This window comes from Musca vetustissima, unplaced genomic scaffold, assembly GCF_032173495.1.
Source record: "Musca vetustissima isolate MV318-11 ecotype Yass unplaced genomic scaffold, APGP_CSIRO_Mvet_v1 utg14752, whole genome shotgun sequence".
Taxonomy (NCBI): Eukaryota; Metazoa; Arthropoda; class Insecta; order Diptera; family Muscidae; genus Musca; species Musca vetustissima.
Genome location: NW_026882468.1, coordinates 105281 through 119119, shown reverse-complemented (window position 1 = coordinate 119119; position 13839 = coordinate 105281). Strand labels below are relative to the sequence as shown.

The following is a 13839-nucleotide window of genomic DNA, read 5'->3' as shown; positions in this document are numbered from 1 at the left end:
GAGCCAATTCGGTTAATGAACGTGCTTAAAATGTCCAAAAATATCGAAAATTCGGGGTACCGTTATAAGGGAGCTATACTAAAATGTGAACCGATATTAAAAATTTTTGGTGGGAAGATTTGTTAACCCATTAAAATCCAAAATATGAAATTACAGACAATTCGTTTGAAAAACATGTCAAAAATCCTCAAAATATCGAAAATTCGGGGTAACCTTATATGGGAGCTATATCAAAAAATGGACCGATTTTGATATTTTTTGGTGGGAAGATTTTTTACACCATGAGAATCCAAAATACCAAATTACAGACAATTCGTTTGAAAAACATGTCTGAAATCCTTAAAATATCGAAAATTCGGAGTACCCTTATATATCAAAAAGTGGACCGATTTTGATAATTTTTGGTGGGAAGATTTTTTTACACCATGAGAATCCAAAATACCAAATTACAGACAATTCGTTTGAAAAACATGTCTGAAAACCTAAAAAATCTCAAAAATTCGGGGTACCCTTATATGGGAGCTATATTAAAAAGTGGACCGATATTCATAATTTTTGGTAAGATTTGTTGCCCCATTATAATCCAAAATACCAAATTGCAGACAATTCCTTTGAAAAACATGTCTGAAATCTTCAAAATATCGAAAATTCGGGATACACTTATATGGAAGGCCAAATCGGCATTGAATTCCATTTTGATGGCAACTACGGTGGTGTTAACCATTGAACCACTATGGTGAAGGGCATAACAATATAAACCATTCATTATGTCATTTATCGCGCGTCTGTCATAGTATTCAAAAAAATAATAAATATTTTTGTATGTTGTTGCTATCAATTAATTCTAAAATTATTTACATTTGAAATTTAAACAAAAAGAATTAAGAGTTGGCGCAAAAAAGGGTATTTTTGTAATTCATGTGTTGTTTGTTTCAGGACGTTTTCATTTTTTCTTCTTCCTCGTTTTCTTTTAGTGTGCATCTGTGTTTTAAACTGCTGTTGAGTTTTGCTTCAATTTGTTTTAATATCGATGGTTGTTGTGTTTCAGTCAACGATTTTTTTTTGTTTTTAGTACCATCTGTATATATGTATGTGTATATATTTATCTATATATCTAAACATTTTCATTATGCTACAATTCAAAGAAATCATCCTGCTGCTGTTCCAATCGTTTTTGCACTCGACGCATTTGTGTCGTATTTAAGAGATTAGCTGTATCCGAATTACTGCCCGTCGAACTGTGTCGTATGTGTTGGGACGTATTTGACGAACTGTTTTTCTTATATGAGTTATTAATGTTGTTGTTGCGTCTGCGCGATACAACTTCGGTGGCAACAAATAAATCGTTATCAGTCTGACTGGAGATCAATCTGAAAGTGGGGGAAGAAGAATAAGAGAATCAATAACTGTTGGTAATACAAGAGGGAAAATTGGGTTGAATGTAATATGAAAAAATGGAAATGGTATGAATTTTAAATATAAAAGATCTTCTAAGACCTCCAATAGACCTTAAATTTCTTTTAAAGGTCTTCTATAGGCAGAAGACCTTTTATCGGACTTTCAAAACCAACTCAAATGGTTTATAGCGGATTTCAAACCCACTTTAAAGACGTGGATGAGACATGCATTTTCAAATCCAATTCAAATGGTTTTAATTTTTAACGCTAATTCAAATCCATTTTTAGAGCGGATTTTCAAACCCAATTCAAATGTCCTGAAGTTATATATGAAGGATAGAATTTCAAAACCAATTCAAAAGCCTTTTAGGTTGGATTTTCAAGACCAATTCCACGGCCTTTAAGAATGGATTTCCCAATCCAATTCAAACGTATTTAAGGATGGGTTTCCAAACCCAATGCAAAGACATTTAAGCGTGGATTTTAAAATCCTATTCAAATGCATTCAAGGATGGATTTCAAATCGAATAAAGCATGGAATTTCAAACCATCATCAAAGGGAATGAAGCGTGGATTTTGAAACCTAATTCAGAGGCCTTTAAGCGTAATTTTTTTAAACTTAATTGAAAGTCGTTTATGTGTGCCTTTTCAAACTCAATTTAAAGGCTTTAAGTTGTGGATTTTCAAAGTCAATTCAAAGGCATTTAAAGATCTTTAAACCTGGATTTTATAACCTAAATTAAGTGCCTTCAATCGTGGATTTTCATATCATTCAAAGACCCTGAAGTTAGGATTCAAATGCCTTTAAGGATGAATTTTCCCAAACCAATTCCAAGGTCTCTAAGGATGGATTTCCAAACCCAATGCAAAGGTCTTTAAGGATGGATTTCCAAACCCAATACAAAGACCTTAAAGCGTGAATTTTAAAATCCTATTCAAAGGCCTTTAAGAATGGATTTCAAATGGAATTTAAATGCCTTTTAAAGCGTGGATTTTCAAACCCAATTCAAAGCTCATTACGCGTGGATTTTCAAACCAAAATCAAAAGGATTGATGCGTGAATTTTGAAACTTAATTCAAATGCCTATAAGCGTACATTTTTCAACTCAATTGAAAGCCTTCTATGGGTGCCTTTTTAAATCTAACTCAAAGGCTTTAATTTGTGGATTTTCAAAGTCAAATTCGAAGGCATTTAGTTATGGATTTTCAAATCCAATTCAAAAGTTTTAAAAAATTAGATTTTCAAACTCTTCCTTTAAGTGTGGCCTTTAAACGTGGTTATTTTAGAATATTTAACTATATTACTAGGTTTTAAATCGATGATTTTAAAGATCGTTAAACGTGGAGTCTAAGAAAATTTGAGAATTTCATCCTTTGTATATGTGGATTTTAAAGACCTCTTGGAAGCTGTTTTTACATTCCTGGCATTTAAGTATGGATTTTGTTAAATTATTTGAATGTCAACTCCTTGTTATATCAGAGCGATTTTTTATACAAATATTTGATCGAGTTCCATGTCATTTTTTGCAAATTTTTTTTCTGTATCTTAAAATATATACATGAACAAATTATTTTTAAATATTTTAATTAATTATTCCAAAAAGAAATACTCACTCTTTCGACTTTTCCACATATTTTCGTGATTCGGATATTGTATTATCAATTTTACTCAGAAATTCATTTATGCTACGACGGCTTTCCTCTTCTGGCGTTAAAGTAGCCCCCGCGGCCGCCACCGAATCCAATGATTTACTCTGTTTCGTTGAGTTGCCATTAGTGGTTTTATTTAGGCTGGCATTTTCAATAATATCATCGGTTTGTACTAACAGTTCACCGGCTATGGAATAGGGGCGTGTTGGTAATGTACCCGGATGTGGATTATTACCCACATCCGATGCTGAGGACATTGACGACGACGAGGCAGAATTTGAGGAGACAATTGAGGATGTGGTACAATTTAGAGGATCACCACCAACCAGACCATTAAACATCACATCCACGTTAATGGTGTTGGTGTTGTTCTCTATCACATTGTCGAACGGTGTATTGTTGGGATTGTAAATGGATGATTTGTCAACGGGTATCATCAAGAATTGACGTAAAAATAAACTGTCTGAGGCAAATAAACGATTGGCACGTCTTATTTGTTCCGTCTGCAAAGAAAAGAAGAGATGGGAAATTTTGTAATTTTTTGGTTTTATAAAATTTACAATCTTATTATGACTTAATTCATTAATAATTGTTTTAAAGGTGTATATGGATAATATATGTGCATTTAATTGCCATCTTATTGTTATTATTATTGCTGTTGTTGTTAAACACAAAACATGACATTATCGTGATGTCCAGACAATGAGAATAGTAGTTAGGAATTAAAAATAAACAACAAACATTTCTCAGATTAAAATTTTTTAATTTATTTAGGGTGAATGAATAATGATTAATGAAACCCAGCCGGCAGTTTTGCCTGTTTGATTTATTAGCCTGGAATTTGAAATAAGAACACAAACACACACACATAGCAATCAATCTAGAATGTTTGCATCTGATAAGATTTTTAAGGGGGTTTTAATTACATCAAATGGAGTGATTTTAAAAAACTCATATAAAACCAAGCATCAAGGATTTTCAAACCCAATTTAAAGACATTTAAGGAAGGATTTTCAAAACCAATTCAAAGGCCTTTAACGATGAATTTAAAACCCTAATTCAAAGGTATTTATGGATGGATTTCCAAACCCAATTCAAAGGCCTTTAAGAACGGATTTCCAAACCCAATGCAAAGACCTTTAAGTGTGGATTTTAAAATCCTATTCACAGGCATTTATGGGTGGATTTAAAACTGAATTTAAATGCCTTTTCAAGCGCGGATTTTTAAACCCAATTTAAAGCTCTTTAAGCGTACATTTTCAAACCATAATCAAAAGGAATGAAACCTTTATTTTGAAACTTAATTCAAAGGCCTTTTAGCGTAATTTTTTCAAAGTCAATTGAAAGCCGTTTAAGTGTGCCTTTTCAAATCTAATTCAAAGGCTTTAATTTGTGATTTTTCAAAGGCATTTAAATGTCTTTAAACCTGGATTTTATATCCAAAGCATGACAGAAATCTGAATATAGAAATCTGCATATTTTTTCAAATATATTTTTGTCATAAAAAAGGGGTTTGTTTTCAAAATATCTATTTTATTCAGTAGTTGGATTGTAGAGTGTATTTCCATCATGATCATGACTGCAATGTGTTTCTATACTTCTTGCTGTTGTGAAAAGACAAATATAACCAGTAGACAGAAGATAGTAGAGAAGCAGGGGAGAACCGAATACAAAACTCGTGATTTCTCTTACGTTACTTCATACGCGAGATGTTTACATACAGATACTTTCTTCTTTTTGTTTCACCCCAGAAATCTTATCACTGTTATTTAATTTATTAAATAAATAATGCCTAAAAGAAGATGACAAGAATATTCTTGTTTGAAATGTTGTGTTTGCTTGTGTTTTTTTATCTTATAAAAGACAAATTAGATTTTTTTTTTTGGAGAAGAAAATTAATAAGGAATCCATCCACGTGTATTTTAATAATGGGACCAGCCATTGGCACAGAAAGTAAATTTTGAAAATGTAAAAAGGCTGAATCCTGTTTAAATGTTCGAAACTACGGTCACCGAAAAGAGTCGATCTTTAGGAATAATTGAAGACCTATACCAAAATCAACGTTTAAAGGCCTTTCAATTAGATTTCAAGTTGTCTTAAAAATCCACGATTAAGCAAAATTTAAAATGGGGTTTCAAAAGTCTTAAAATGTCCACGTTCAATGGCCTTTAAATTGGTTATGAATATCCAACCTAAAAAGTCTTTGAATTGGTTTGAAAATCCACTCCTAAAGGCCATTGAATTGGGTTTAAAAAATCCCCCCTCAAATGACTTTAAATTGGCTTTGGAAATCAACGCTTAAGAACCTTCCAATTGAATTTAAAATTATCTTAAAAATCCATTATTAAAGAAATTTAAATTGTCTTTTAAAATTCACGCTTAAAAGGCAATTTATTGGGTTTGCATATAGTATTTAATACCCAAGCTTAAATGCCTGTCAAATGGTCTTAAAAATCCTCGCTTTAATGCTTTGAAATTCGGTTTCCTATGGACTTGAGAAATTCAGGTTCACAGACCTTTGAAAATCCACGCTTCATGGCCTTGGAGTTGGCTTTCAAAAATTCTTAGAAAATCCGCGCTTAATGACCTTTGAATTTGGTTTGAATATACACCCATAAAGGTATTTGAAGTGGCTGTCAAATGATCTCTTAAATGCTTTGAAATTGGGTTTCTAAAAGTCTTGAGAAATCCACGTTCATAGGCCTTCGAATTGAATTTGAAAATCCACACTTAAAAGTCTTTACATTGAGTTCAAAAATGCCCACTTAAATCCATTTAAATTAGGTTTTTAAATCCAAATTCAAAGTTTGTAATTTCTTATAGACTATTTGAAAGCCTATGAACGCAGATCTTTTTAATATTTTAATGCCTTTTTCGATTATTTGAAAGCCTAGGAGCCTGGCAGTGTATAGGTGTAGACTATTTTAATTTTAAAGCCTATCAATCCCGGGGATTTTATTATTTTAACGCCTTTTTCGAGGTCAATAAACGATGGATTTTAAGGCATATTTGAAAGCCTATGAGCGCTGATTTTTCAATAGAATATTTGAAAGCCTCTACTAACGATGCATTTTAAGTTTTAGTTGAAACATTTTTGCAGGTCTTTAAGCGTAGATTTTTTAAGATTATTTGAACTTATCCTAACAAGGATTTCTTTGGGCAGTTATCCTTGATCATTAAATGCTATTAAATGCTGATGTTGTGTTGTAATGAATTTCCTTCAACCCAAAAAAAATGTGATAATGTCAATGGCTGTGAATGACCGCACACCGAACACATCAATGAAATGATGCTGAACTGATCAAGTTGCTATAAAGTGGGTTATTGTAGCTGTGGCGGCGGCAGTACGGCACCCTGTTCTTTTTGCTTTGTGCGTCTGATTTGTAATAACAAAAAAGTGCACACAATCATCGAAGCGATCTTGTATTTTTGCCTCGGCACAATGAAACAAAAAGAGACACAAACATACATACATATATATTAATGATTTTTTCTATAATGCTAAACAATATATTACTTACAGTGCAACCATATTTCAGAGCAATACCCTGTAATGTGTCGGTTTTCTCCACAACATGACGGACGAGAATTTCATTGTTGCGTATATTTTGATTACAGCATGTACTGCCATATTTCTTTAGAGAACGCGAAGAATCGCGTATCGATTGTTTTTCATTGAAGACAAAATCATCATCCATATCGGGAACAATTTCATGGAACTGTAAAGAAAAACAAATGAACAGAATTAATGACAAAACGATATTAATAAATAAATCACATCATCATGGCAAATAAGATAAAATATGAAAATAAAACGAAATAAGCCACTGAAATTTGTTTCAAAAAATATCTACTAAACCTCTAGAATATTATTGTGGTTTTAATCCCCACTAATCAGTTCCTAGACGGAATTTCGAAACTCAGATTTATTTATGTTTTGTGTGTATGTAATAAAGTGTGTGGTGTTTGCGTTTGGTGGCATGAATGATGGACACGGGGCAGGAGTGCGTTGTGCCGATGTCGATGTGACGTCATGTGTGACTGCGCAATTATTAGTATTATTAAAAGTGTTACAAATTTACACTAAAAACTGAAAATGTCAACTTGGCACACACTTGTGGCCCAGCCAACACAAAAAACTGCTACATACATATCCACATAGTGACAGTATGTCAGCTGTAGTATTTCAATTGTAAACTTGTGTTTTATGCAATGTAAAAAAAGAAGGCAGGAATTTCAAACATACACACACACACCTGCCTGCCACCCAACAACCAGCCCCCTTCTTTGCCTCAACCCCAACACCTCCCCTCCTTCAACATTCACTTTTCTTACAAACATAACTACACAAGTACCTTTTACCAAATAAAAGAAAACAACAATCCAATCTCTTTTGACCAGCAACCGTAACAGCAACAAAAACACGTTTTAATTTACAATACAATATATTTTTTTTAAACACATACACACACCAATTGACTGATTGACAGACAGACTCACTGACTGACTTTCCACAGAAACCCACTTAATGTTGTTGTTGTTGCTACACTCTCTCCTTCCTCACTCAATCACCAACAATCATCAATGGGATATATTTTTTATAATTAATACAATTATTTCTTTTGTTAAAAAACACAATAATGTATTATTTTTTATGTAATAACTAATATACGTTTTAATTGTTCTAATTTTTTTCGCCCAATTATTTTTTATTTCTTTTTTTGCAAAACAATTGTATTCGATTCGATCCGAAACCAAAACAAAAAACCCTTCACCTTTAACAACAAGAAAAAAACTAACGAATGACACTTCTTCTTAAATCGTTGGAATTCACTGGGAAATGACTGCCTGCTGCTGCTGTTGCGAGAGATAAAACGAAAATGAGATAACAGAGATGTTGAGTTGTTATCATACAGAGATGTGTAAAAGGGGAGTTGTTTTTGTAACAGAAATGGGGAAAATGGAGGGAATATTAAAATTAACTTTTTTGATTGAAATAAATATTAAAAACAAAACGAGAAACGAGGCTATAAGCGTGAATTTTTCGAGCAAATTTTTTAGGTATAGAAATGTCGATTTGAAGAGGCCCATTTTCAGGTATATAAACGTGTATATTTTAAAGACTATTTTTAGGTCTATAAGCGTGAATATTTTAAAGCCTATTTTAAGGACTATAAGCGTGGATTTTTTAAAGCCTATTTTCAGGTATATAAGCGTGGATATTTTAAAGCCTATTTTCAGGTATATAAGCGTGGATATTTTAAAGCCTATTTTCAGGTCTATAAGCGTGGATATTTTAAAGCCTATTTTAGGTATATAAGCGTGTATATTGAAAGTTTATTTTAAAGCCTATTTTCAGGTATATAAGCGTGTATGTTGTAAGCGTATTTTAAAGCATATTTTCAGGTCTATAGACGTGAATTTCAAAAGAATATTTGGAAGCCTATATCCACGTCTTTAAGCGTGGATTTCAGAAGAATATTTGTAAGCCTATTTCCAGATCTATAGGCGTGGATTTTTAAATAATATTTTTAATACTATTTCCAGGTCTATAGGCATGGGGTTTTTAAAGAATATTTGTAACAGTACGTTTACACTTAGAATATATGCATATATGTCAAATAAATCCTCATAAAGCCCGGTAAAAAGTTCTATTTTATTAAGGCTATTTTCAGGTCTAGCCTGAGTTCAGGTTTATATGCGTGGATTTTTAAAGAATAGGTCGTAGGTCTTTAAATATTATTTTTCAGAACAATAAGCGTGGATTTTTAAATATTATTTTTTCAGGACAATTAGCGTAGATGTTTAGGTCAAAATAACTTTAGTCAAAATAAGGTCATATTTTGAAAAAAATTTTGTGAAAAAGAATTTTGCGAAAAAGTTAAATTAATTTGTTTCCATGCTTTATTCTCTTTGCATTAAACTTTCTTATTCTTTTATTCATTTTGCATTTGATCAAATTTTACAAATGTTTATTTTCCAACCTCGGAAGCGAAAATGCTCATTTCACAATAATTCAGTATCAAATTGAATTAAAATTTCATTTATTTCCATTAAAATTCAACATTTTCGTTTAATTTCAGTTAATTAGTGACTCTCTCAACAGAAATCACATAGTCTAAACGGTCCCTTAACATAACATGTACTGTTATACACACATTTTTTGGAGCCTTTTTAATGTCATAAAATTGGAAATGATTTTATTGTTTATTTCAGTTTTCTAAAAGTATTTTTGACACAATAACCTTTATACTGTATCCATAGAAGCAAACTTACTCATTTCTCATTAATATAGTTTCAAAGTTTACTAAATTTTCATTAATATTCATAATTCCCTCTTTAAGTACTCAATTTTCTTTTTTCCCACACTCTATAAACAGAAATCGCATAGTCTAAATAGCCTCATTAACATAAAATGTACTGTTATACACAAAGGTTTTTTATTATTTATTTCACTTTTCTAGAAGTATTTTTGACACAATAACGTTTATATTGTATTCTTAGAAGCAAAATTACTCATTTCACATTAATTTAATTTCGAATTATATTAAAATTCTATTAAATTCCAATAATAATCAAAATTCCCCTATTAATTACTCAATATCCTTTTCTCCCATACTCTCAACACAAATCACATAGTCTAAACAACCCCTTTAACACAACACATACTGTTGTCGTCGTTCACTACCATTTGTTTACATTACTGTTGTGTTGAGCAGAGATGGAACAGAGAGAAAAAAGGACTGATGCCAAGTTGACACCAGGGCTGCCAGATTTGACGATTTATCGTCATTTTGACGATTTTTTGGTCAAAAATATAAAAATGACGATTTGACGATTTTTGCCCAAAAAATGACGATTTTTGGTCATTTTAGTAATATCGCAATATTTGGGTTCTTTTTGTTATGGCAACATCAAAAATGTATAAAGCGAAAGAAAAAGTAAAAAGAATTTGAATATTTGGCATATGTGTGTGAGGTATACTTTGTACTGTTACAAAGCCAACAACAGTTTATGTTTACCCAGATAGATGAAAAACTACCAATCAGCTGTGCCGTTCTCTGGGTAGACAGCAACAAAACAAATAAAAGTTAACGGTTGTTGTTTTTTGACACGGGCAAATTGAAGAAAATTGGTGAACGGAAACGTTGTTATATTAAATTTAAGTTTCAATTTATACAAAGTTATTACAATTTTAAAAAGATTCGATTTGAAAGCAAAATTGTATCTATGATAAGTCCCACGTATATTAGTAATGAAAAGAATAATTCATTTTTCGATATACTTAAAGAATTTCCACATTTTGTGAACGAAGATGAAAAACAAAAATTGGATTCAGAATTTCGCGAAATAAAGTTGTTTGATTTTGATAACATTTGTGAAAATGATGAAACCGATTTATTTCGTTTTTGGAATGCAATATTTGATTTGAAACGTGGTGATGGTTCATATGTTTTTCCTATAATAACTAAATTTGTACGGAAGGTAATTGTATTACCGCATTTCTCAGCAAATGTTGAGCGTGTTTTCAGCCAAGTAAATCTTAATAAAACGAAAAGTCGAAATTCCCCCAATAAGGATTCAATGGAGAAATTTATACCAAAGATTATTTAAAAGTTAACCAAACAAATTGTTATGATGCGTTAATTAAAACCGACATGTTGAAAATGATTAACACAAATATTTCTTTTCAAAATGAATGACTTTATTAAAGTCGAAATGACTTTTCAAATATTTATTTATAAAATAAATTAATTTCTTGATTAGCTTTAAAAAACGTGTTTAATAAATTGAATACCTATTTAAATTTTTGACGATTTTTGATAAAAAAATCGTCATTTTGACGATTTTTCCAAAAAAAAATCTGGCAGCCCTGGTTGACACTCCAACGACTTACAGAGAGTGGTGACAAAACAGAGAATCAGATATGAAATGAGACGTTAAATTTAAAATAGTCATTCAAAAAAGCAAACATGAAAAAGGTCCTTAAATAAACAATGACGTACATATAACAACTGGTTGTCATTTAAATTAAAAAAAAAAAAACAAAGATGCCCATGTTTTAGACTAAGGGACAGTAGTAGATTTTTTTTTACTTCATACATTGTCAAGTATGTTGGTGGAGATACATCAGTAACAGTAGTAGATTTAACAGCTGTTATATATTAATCACGAATATTTGTACATGTTTCCTTACACTTCCTTTTATTTACATTACTGTTGTGTTGATCAGAGATGAAACAGAGAAAAAAAGAGTGATGCCAAGTTGACACAACAACGACATACAGACAGCGGTGACACAGCAGAGAATCAGTTAAATTTTAAAAAGATATTCAAAAGCAAACGTGAAAAAGACCTTAACTAAACAATGACGTATAACAAGTAACTGTCATTTAAACTATGTTCATGTTTTAGAGAAAGGGACAGTGGTGGATTTAACAGCCAACTACAAAAACAAAAATACCTACTCACGAATATTTGTACATGTTTTCTTTCGCAATTCACGTGATAATTATTATACTCGGATAGATATCTGGTATTGCTGTTGATGCTGCTATTCGTATTTATTTGAATATAAACCGGCTAAAACCTGTTGTCATCTCAGATAGACGGACAGACGCACACACACTCAAGAAACAACATGGAGATGAAGGAAAAAAGAAGAAGAAAATAATGAAAAAAAACATTGCAAAAATATTTGCAAATGAGAAATAATTGTTTGAAGCCAAAAAGAGCAGCAGCAACAATAATCATGTCACACAACTGAGTGCTTGCTTGGGTGCTTCTCGTTGTCGTTGTCGTCGCTGTTGTTGTTATTGTTATTATTATTTTGACAAACATTAATTATTAACGATTTTTTTGTTAACCAAAAGAAGCGAGGTGGGAAAAGGGGTGTTGTTGAAAAGGAGATTGCTGACGTTTGCTGCTGCTGCTGCTTCGTGTTCCACTGATAACACCTAAACAAACAAATGAATTAAGTTTTCAAAAATGTTAATAAGTATTGTAAATCATCGACAAAACACACAAAATCTACTACTTGACTTATGAACAAATTGAAATGTTAAGACCTGCCATCAAGATTTTTTTTGCAAAAAAAACGAAAAGTATTAACAAAAAATCCAAATGTTATCGCACACCTCCACCAGCCATTGTATATTTTAAATTGAAGGTGTATATACATATATGTATATATACATTAAGATGGCGACATATTTACTAGGGTAATAATTAAATTGCACAAATCGTGTTAGAACTAAGTAGTATAGAATATTTATGTACATATTCATAATTCTATAAGTATGTTTGTAAATTTGTGTATTTTTTAATTTTTCTTTTTGTTGTTGTTTTATTGAAAAGAAACCCCAGTGGTTATTTTGTTTGGTGTTTTTTGTTGTTGTTGTTATTATTATTGTTGTATTATTGTACTATTGTCTGCAAATACCTGTACTAACACAAATTTTCTACTTGTCGGTATGTCACAGTACGTTTGTCTGTCCTGACGTTCGTTCATTTAGTTTTCAAGTGCCGTGTCTTAAAATTGCCCCGGCCTTCATTTGGGTGCTTTGTTTATTTTTTTTTTTGAAAAACAAAAACAATGAACATTTTTTTCGTTAAATGTTTCTAAATCCCTCGTCAATAAATTTCAAATTTTCTACATGGTATTAATTCTACCTAGAATGTTTTATTATGGGGGTATTATTATTTTTTTAAATTTATATAATAAAATTTATGGAACTCGTGTTAGGGGTTGGTTATTGTTAAATACGTAAATAAAATTCACATGATAGTGATTTGCAATGCATTTTAAAATGGAAATAAATAAATAGGTCAATTGAGAAGTCCCCGGGGCTAGGATAAAAAATCAGAGATGCAGACAAATTTGGATTTCAGAAAATAATATTTCACGAAGAAAAATAAATTTGAATTATAAGAAGATTTTAGGAACTAAAAAATGTTTGCATTAAAAAAATAGTTTTCATGAATTATAATAAGCGTGGATTGAAAAAATAAAGGAGTGTATTTAAGAAAAACATTTTTAATGAAAAATAATAATATTTCAACAATTATAATAGGCGTGGATTTTTTGTGCAGAAAAATATTGGTTAATATGGGTTCTGTAATTATCTTTCATTCTCATGAATTTCAGTAATACGGAGCGATGTGAAAGGAAATAGCAATATTTGACTCCCAAATTTATTTCAGGAATCCGATATTTTCAGTTATGCGAAGTTTCACTTATCCGGAGTAAATTATGGGCGGCTAACCTAAAATGAAATGGTGCAGGATATCTATTTCACTTATCCGATATTTTCAGTTAAAAAACTTACAGTAAAGCGGAGTCGACTGTATATATATATATACCCTCACCACACTGTGGTACAGGGTATTATGTCTTTGTGCATAGGTTTGTAACAGGCAAAAGGAAACGAGATCGACACATGGTTCCTTTTGAGAATATGCATAGAATCACTTTCTGAGTCGATTTAGATATAGCTCCCATGTATATTTTCATCCGATTTTATGTAAATGCTGTACCAAAATCCCTATATATACTTCGATTTGCACGAAATTTGGCATAGATTACTGAATTGGGTCTAGAATGATATGTACCAAGTTTGGAGGAAATCGGATCAGATTTTGATGTACCTCTCATATACATTTTCTTCCGATTTTATATAAATGCTGTACCAAAGTCTCTATATATTATTCGATTTGCACGAAATTTGGCACAGCGTACGGAATTAAGTCTAGAGTGGTGTGTGCCAAGTTTCAAGAAAATCGGTTCAGATTT

The 13839-nt window shown here is 31.4% G+C and overlaps 1 protein-coding gene across 1 annotated transcript in view; it reads right to left on the bottom strand.

Annotated features, from left to right (window-relative positions):
• Positions 1-1116: 1116 nt before the first annotated feature.
• LOC133328892 (uncharacterized) overlaps positions 1117-13839 on the bottom strand; it is a 31434-nt gene continuing 18711 nt past the window's right edge. The window contains exons 2-4 of the mRNA XM_061537402.1: positions 6569-6766; positions 3012-3550; positions 1117-1370 (exon numbers count right to left, since the gene is read on the bottom strand). Coding sequence (XP_061393386.1) covers positions 1133-1370; positions 3012-3550; positions 6569-6766 — 975 coding nt within the window. The 3' untranslated portion in view covers positions 1117-1132. The remainder of the gene's footprint in view (positions 1371-3011; positions 3551-6568; positions 6767-13839) is intronic.